The following is an 8,465-nucleotide window of genomic DNA, read 5'->3' as shown; positions in this document are numbered from 1 at the left end:
TAGCTATGTCCCTCAATAGATGAATGGATAAAGAAAATGTGGTATATACACCCAGTGGAATATTACTCCGCTTTAAAGAAGAATAAAATTATAGCATTTGCCAGTAAATGGTTGGAATTGGAGAATATCATGCTAAGTGAAATAAGTCTACCCCACAAAACCAAAGGCCAAATGTTTTCTCTAATATGTGGATGTTAATTCACAATAAGGCAGGGGGAGGGACACTAGGGAAGAACTGCATTACCTTAGATTAGGTAGATGGAGGTGATGGGAAGGTAGAGGAGGGGATGTAGGGATAAGAAAGATAGTAGAATGAAAAAGACATTGTTACTGTATGTATATATATATGACTTCATGACAAATATGATTCTGCAACATGTACACTCAGAAAAATGAAAGTATATCCCATCTATGTATAACGTATCAAAGTGCATAAGTGCATTCTACTATCATGTGTAAAACAAATTAAAACAAATTTTAAAATAAAAGCATTCAGTTCATAAGTAATTCCATTGAATTTGAAGATAATCAGGGCTAAGTCACCCCTAAGCATTCCTATTTCTTCAAAGCAGCTACAACTTGAAGAACTACCAGCTTGTGCTGGCACTGGTTTTTGCCATTGAGGAGATCAACAGGAACCCCCATATTTTACCCAACATGTCTCTGGAATTTGATCTCTATAATATTTCATATTTTGAATGGAATGTTTTGGAGACTTCCTTCTTTTGGCTGTTGGGACTGGAAAAGATGATTCCTAATTACACCTGTGGAAGAGAAAGCAAGTCTGTAGCAGTACTGATGGGAGCATCATGGAAGACATCTTACCAGATTGGGCCATTCCTGGAACTCTACAAATTTCCACAGGTAACAGTGGGTAGAAAAGAGAGAGATTAAGCCATTCTCCTCTGTTGCCCATCTTGGGGCCCTGGATAGGGTTACAGGAGGAGACAAGATTTCAACAATTTTCAAAGTGTGTCATCTCAAAGGTTAGGTCTGAGACTTGGTGAATTATTCACATTTTCTTTCTTTGGAATAAAGAGCAGCAGGAGCTGGTGCAGTGCAAAAAGTGGGTTGGAAACCTGAGGCTGTTCAATAATTTTCCAGAAAGCTCTCAGAATATGAGAGATGGCTTTGAAAATGATATGAATAAATTTCCTTGGTAATACTTCCACCTATTGCTTCATAAAATATACCATTCAGGACTGAGACTGTGCTTTGTGACAATCCTTCTCATCATATTCCTTCAAAATGTTCTTTTCCCTTCAGCTCACCTTTAGACCTTTTGATCATAAACTGAGTGATCCTGTCCAGTTTCCTTCTCTCTATCATATGGCCCCCAAGGACACATCTATGGCCCTTGGTATGGTCTCCTTGCTGCTTCATTTCCACTGGACCTGGGTGGGGCTGCTCATCTCAGAAGATCACAAAGGTATTCAGATTCTCTCAGACTTGAGAGGGGAGATGGAGCAAAACGGAATCTGTGCAGCCTTTGTGGAAATGATCCCAGAGAACCATGTGTTCAATCATCACTTGGTCACTGAATCATCAGCAAATGTGATTATTATTTCTGGTGATACTAAGTTTTTAGAAGACTTGATGTTTGATGTAGGGCAAACTCTAATGACATGGAAAGTCTGGGTCACAAACTCACAATGGCAAGATGTCAGCAAGGGAAAATTTCATGTTAGATTCATCCCATGGGACTCTCATGTTTTCACACCACCATGGGGAGATTCCTGGGTTCACAAATTTCATCAGCACAGTTAACCCTTCCAAATACCCAGAAGACGATTACCTGGCTCGGCTGTGGTATTACAGTTTTCATTGTTCCTTTTCTCAATTGGACTGTAACATCTTGGAGAACTGCCCACTAAATGCCTCCTTGGAATGGTTGCCTGAAAGCACTTTTGACATGGCCATGAGTGAAGAGAGTTACAACGTATACAGTGCTGTGTATGCCATGGCCCACACACTTCATGAGGTGCTTCTTCACCAAGCAGACACACCAAAAATGGGAAATGGGGATGGGCTTCTGGTTTCCCCTTGGCAGGTAATATCTCTTCTGCCTCATGACACACACCACTGCAAGGTGATTCTCTAAAGGGATGGCCACAAGGGAGCAAACAAAGTAGTTTAGGATCCTTTCTCTGAAAGCACAACAGAAACTGTACTTGTTTCAGTGTCGGAGGTAAATGTAGGCCTGTGTAGAAGTGGTCTTGAGGAAAGTGCCCGTAGCAAGGATAGAATGTGTTCTACACCAACATCAAAGCTTGTATTACAAATGACTCCTGTTGAGTTGATGTTTTCAACAGAAGAAATCCTGATTTTCCATGACTGTCTTAAACCATAAGAGCAGAATTCACTCTTGAAGTGTGTAAGTGCTGCTTAGGACTCTAATGGACACTTACATAAGTGAACACATTTCACACCACTTGAAGAATTAACCACATTATTTTGCAGACTTAGACTGAGGCTCACTAGATGCAGTGAGTTTTCACTAGGCAGTTAAGGTATTATCTGATTCCCAAATCCTCTGATTATTTACATGTGCTTAATTGAGCAACTTCTCCTGGAACTATCATTCAAGAAACCTTATTCTCTAGCTGTCCATGGACTATCATTTGTTTTACTCTATGATGCTTATGTTAAAGTAGCATTATAAAACAGAGATTAGCCAGGTGCCCGTGTCACCCACCTATAACCTCAGTGGCTCAGGAGGCTTAGAAAGGAGGACCTTGAGTTAAAAGCCAAGTTCCAAAGCAACTCAACAAGATCCTGTATCTAAATAAAATACAAAAAGAAGGTAGGGATGTTGCTCAGTGGTTAGTTGTCCCTGGGTTAAATCTCTGTTACCTAAATAAATAAACAGGGTTTAAAGACTTTATCAACTTCAGGGTTTCTGTCTTAACTTTGGGACATGCTTATTCATAAAATACTGTATCTCTTTAGCTTCACCCATTTTTCAAGAAAATAAATTTTGAAAATCCTGCTGGAGAACAAGTGAATTTGGATGAGAAAATGAAATTGGAAGGAGAATATGATATTCAAAACTTTTGGAATCTTCCAGAAGGTCTTGGACGAAAGGTGAAAGTAGGAAAGTTTTCCCCACATGCTCCACATGGCCAACAACTGTCTTTATATGAGGACCTGATACAGTGGAGCATAGGATTTACATAGGTGGGTTGGACTCAATCACAATGCTTTAACTACACAAGTATTAACAAAAATTTGTCCTGTATTGTATGTCCCCTGATTGCTCATTCATGGGCATACAAAGTACATTTAACAACATATATTCAAGAAATTTTCTTATGAAATTTCCTTATGAAATTTTCTTGGTGGTTGAAAAATGAACCCATTTTTAACAGCATGATTGTAACTATTTATACATTTCATGTCACAAAATACACATGGCACCTGAGAATCAACACATATGGAGGTATTATGATTTGGATACATAGTGTCCCCTAAAGCCCTTGTGTTAATGCAGGAGTTGAAATGACTTGATTATAAGAGCCATAACCAAATCAGTGGATTAATAATTTGAATAGATTACTGGGTGGTAACAGTAGGCAAGTTGGGTGTGACTAGTGGAAGGGGTCCCTGGGGGCCAATCTTGGGATTATATATTTAGTCTCAGGCTCTCATGTGCAACTCATATTCTCCCTCCCCGCCCTCCCTCCCTCCCTCCCTCCCTCTCATTCCTTCCTCCATGATGTTCTGTGTCACCTCAGGCCCAGAGCCATGGAGTCATGAAACCATGAACTGAACCTCTGAAATTGTGAGCCCAAGTAAATGTTTCCTACATTAAGTTGTCCTTGTCAGGTGTTTTGGTTACTGTGACAGTAACCTAACTAACAAAGGTGAAATGATCTATTTTCACTCAGTTTTGATGTTCAGTCCATGGACAAAAACCCATGTACTTACCAACATGATTCTAACTGTTCGTATATTTCATATCATAAAATATACATGACAACTGTATTAGTTTCCATCACTGTGACAAGTTGCCTAAGAAAATCTAACTTAACAAGAAGGAATGTGTTTGTTTTGACTCAGTTTAGGGTTTTCAGTCTGTAGTCATTTGGCCTCATTTGGCCTCTTGCTTTTGGGTCTGTAGCTAGGGAAGTACATCATGGTGAGAGTATGTGACAGGGAAGTTGCTACCCTCATTGTAACCAGGAAGTAGAGAGATTTCAACATCTTTCAAGGCTATGCCCCAACTTCCTCCCACTAGGTGCCACTACTTGAAGGTTCCACCACCTCACAATGGCACTATTGGCCTTTAGCATCAAGGTCTTTGGGAGACATATGATATCATAACTATAGCATTATCAAAGCAATTTATTAGACTTTTGCATACAGATTTATGCCTTCTAATGGTCCCATTCTCTAACACTGTGTACTGACTGGAGGACAAGTCCAATGAGGCTGAGCAGTTCCCAACACCCATCTGATTTTCCTCAGACCCCTCGTTCTGTCTGCACTGAGAGATGTAGTCCTGGATTTAGGAAATCCCCACAGGAGGGAAAGCCTGCCTGTTGTTTCAGTTGCACTCCTTGCCCGGAGAACGAGATTTCTAATGAAACAGGTGAGCATGTGCCTTGTGCAGAAATTCCCTATTATTCTTAATATTCTTCAGTCAATACAAGCAAATGGAAAAGATCTGGAAGGGACTTCAGAGATAAAACTCTTCTTTCCTTCAGGTAGGAGTTTAATTGTTATTCACAATAGTATTTCACCTTGAAATAACACAACTCTGTAGACCTAAACTACACATTTGGCTACACCATTCCAAACACACTATGGGCATGTAATCTCAAGAAGCCCCTTCCACCACCGCACAGGAACGTCAGTTTCATCTCCACCATGGAATTTAAAGCACAATCTTCTTGGTCTCCTTTGAAACTATGTTTAGACCACATTGCAGATACACATCCTTCACACTCTACCTCCCCACTGCCTAGCACTGCTCTTGACACATAGCAGGGTTCAGAAAGTGCTTGGTTTAACCTGCAGGTGTCACTGTGCTATAAAGCATGCTTTCAAAGCTCCCATGAGTAGGTCTTATTCCCTGCTCTCCACTCATTCACAGGTGAGTGGAATACACAAGATAAAATGACACGAATTCAAGGAAGAGCCAAAGGGCTGCACTGCTATATTCACTGATTTTTAAAGGGTGTTCTTCAAGGAGGCATTTATATTGGAACTGTCACAGGAAAGGTGGAATTAGTATTGGGAGCATTCCTATGGTATCTGATGCAGAAAGTGTAGATTAAATTCTTTTAGGATTAGTGGAAACCAAAAAATTGCACATTTGTAAGTCATGTAATATTCATGGACATAAAAAAAAGGTTCCTTCTGACTGAAATTAATAGAGAATGTGGGAATGAAGGTTGGATTCTGACATAGTTATATGTCAGAAAAGGAATAATGATAATTCCGAGGTATCATCTTGGTAATGTTTAGATTTATAGTAACAAATGGCTAGAATCAGCTCCATGCAGGGTTTTTCAGATTTCACTGTGTGGTGTATATGTAGCTTAATATCACAACACAATGTGATTCAAATGTTTGTTTCTAAATGTATTGAGACTGACAATATAGAAGGCAATACAGTCAATTTACATACTTCTCTATACACATAAGTTTAGGGGACGGTCATGTCCATGTTCCATAAACTCATATAAAGAACAATGTACTCAACAATGTCAGTACCCACACACTTATGCCTTAACAAATTCACCTTTCAGATCAGTAGGGGAGACAAAGTGGATTGAGGAGGAGGAAGAAGGGACAGAAAAGAGAAGAACAATGAACTGAATCTGACCAAATATTCGTATGTGCTTGCATGGAGGTGGCACAGTGGTCTCAGCATCAGGTGTATCCACAGGACACTAATTTTTTAAAAAATGTAAATTGTAAATGGAATGGTGGGGGATCAGTGGAGTGGAGTTGGGGGCACTGAGGGAATTGCTGGGATCTAAACTAGGTAGGGGGTGTTCCATGTTTTGTGATTATATCAGGATGTATCCTGGTGTTGTGTAGAATTTTAAAAATTAAATGAAGATAAAATAAATAAAAATAAATTTTAACAAACAAATGAAAAAAATACTTTGTAAAGATCCAGATGTTAAAATTTTGAGAGAGCCAGGCATAGTGGCAATGCAGGTAATCCCAGTAACTCGGGAGGCTGAGGCAGCAGGATCTCAGGTCCATAGCCAGTCTCAGCAACCTACTAAACCCTAAGCAACACAGCAAGAACCTGCCTCAAAAAAAGGGCTGGGGATGTGCTCCATGCTTAAGTGTCCCTGACATCTATCTCTAGCACAAAAAAAAAGAACTGTGAGAAATAGTAGGGATGTTATAAGATTTGATTAGAGTGTAAACTGACAGATTGTTCAGAGAATCGGGGTTTAATAGGAAAGTTCTTTCTAAAGAAACACAGTGGAAATACACCTTTTGATATACCATAAATAAGTGAAGAGACTTAAAGAAAGACAATCATGAGTCCAACATTGAAAATATTATTAATGAAACTTGTGGGGGTAACACTAAAACTCTCATTAGAGAGAAATTTAAAACCCCTTACTGTAAATAGGAGTATGTCATTATTATGCCTATTTTGATAAAAATGCTTGGCAGGTTATACATGAAGCAATCGTCATGAGGTAGAAATGGAACAGCACCCTAAATGCAGACAAAATAGAAGAGAAAAGTTAATGCAACACAAAAACTTAAAAAACAAAGAAATAATAAGAAATCTAGAGTAAAATCCCATAAAAATTGACAAACCATTCATGAAATTAATCTACAAAAAAGAGTAAAATTGCTAAAAGGAGGTAATTTTATGATTCTACAAAATATTTTTTCATAAAAATATAATATGAAGTATCACATTGGTAGATTTGAGAATATACATAAAACGCACAAAGTTAGTGAAGTCAAAAACCTGTCACCTGAGGAGATCACAACAGACCCAGGGCTGGGGGCTGGCTCCATGGTGACTACTTGCCAGACATGTTTGAGGAGCTGGGTAAGATCCCCATCACTACAAAATAAACAAGCAAAAAGAGCAAAAAACAATTATATATATTGATAACATTTAATCCATAGTTGAATACTTACACAATTTTTAATTTGCATTCTTCCTCAGATATGGGCCAGTGTGTGAAGTGTCCAGATCTCCAATATGCCAACACAGAGAAAAGCCACTGCATCCAAAGAGCCGTGACCTTCCTGGCTTATGAAGACCCCTTGAGCATGGCTCTGGCCTGCACGGCTCTCTGCTTCTCTGCACTCAGCTGCTGTCCTTGGGGTCTTTGTGAAGCACAGAGACACCCCCATAGTCAAGGCCAACAACAGGGCTCTCAGCTACATCCTGCTCATCTCCCTCACCTTCTGCTTTCTCTGCTCTCTGCTCTTCATTGGCCGTCCCAGCACAGCCACCTGCATCCTGCAGGAGACCACATTTGGACTGGTGTTCACTGTGGCCGTTTCCACGGTCCTGGCCAAAACTATCACTGTGATTCTGGCCTTCAGGGTCACTGCCCCAGGGAGAAGGATGAGGCGGTGGCTCGTGTCAGGGGCACCTAATTTCATCATTCCCAGCTGCTCCCTCATCCAGCTGACTCTCTGTGGAGTCTGGCTGGGGACCTCTCCTCCCTTTGTGGACACAGACACACACTCTGAACATGGACACATCATCATCACGTGCAACAAGGGCTCAGTCACTGCCTTCTACTGTGCCCTGGGATACCTGGGCTCCCTGGCCCTGGGGACCTTCACGGTGGCCTTCCTGGCCAGGAACCTGCCTGACACCTTCAATGAAGCCAAGTTCCTGACCTTCAGCATGCTGGTGTTCTGCAGTGTCTGGCTCACCTTCCTCCCTGTGTACCACAGCAAGGGCAAGGTCATGGTGGCCGTGGAGGTCTTCTCCATCCTGGCCTCCAGTGCAGGGCTCCTGGGCTGCATCTTTGTTCCCAAGTGCTATGTTATTTTATTAAGGCCACATAGGAGCTCTCTATGTGGGTTCAGAGAGAAAATTCACTGTAGGAGCAATAAGTCTTCTTGAGCTTTACTTGGGTTTCTGAAAATTGAGGGTCTGAGTTAAAGCTCCCAGCAGTTTGATATTGGATTTCTACATGTGAGTCTCTTCAAGGAACCAGCAATCTACACCTCTTTCTGCACTAATAACAGTTGCCCCACTTGTATTTATGTCTTTTTTCCATTGGGTTGCATTTGAAATGATTTTTATTCATGAAATCTACAGTGCATCCTGCAGATCCTGCTCATCTGTGTGGTGTTCCCACTGCACGTAGGCTTCTGTTTCGATTCCTTCATTTACATTAGTCATATATAAAATGTCCTAAATTCCTAAAGATAGTGTGCTCTACTTTAAAATCCCTCTATGTATTTCAGTGATTCCTTTTTCTATCAAATAAGTCATATTTCATATACTAAGT

At 40.5% G+C, this 8,465-nt stretch overlaps 1 protein-coding gene across 1 annotated transcript; it reads left to right on the top strand.

Moving 5' to 3' along the window:
- The first annotated feature begins 258 nt into the window (after positions 1-258).
- Positions 259-8,074, top strand: LOC143401498 (vomeronasal type-2 receptor 116-like). Its single transcript, XM_077110364.1, is given in 8 exon segments — positions 259-275; positions 570-864; positions 1,267-1,670; positions 1,672-2,050; positions 2,950-3,177; positions 4,468-4,591; positions 7,157-7,307; positions 7,309-8,074. Coding segments are annotated over 8 exon segments (2,364 nt in total).
- The last annotated feature ends 391 nt before the right edge of the window (positions 8,075-8,465 follow it).

This window comes from Callospermophilus lateralis, chromosome 1 (assembly GCF_048772815.1).
Source record: "Callospermophilus lateralis isolate mCalLat2 chromosome 1, mCalLat2.hap1, whole genome shotgun sequence".
In the NCBI taxonomy this organism is placed as follows: domain Eukaryota; kingdom Metazoa; phylum Chordata; class Mammalia; order Rodentia; family Sciuridae; genus Callospermophilus; species Callospermophilus lateralis.
The sequence above is the reverse complement of the archived record's forward strand: the minus strand, read 5'-3'. Positions and strand labels throughout refer to the sequence as shown.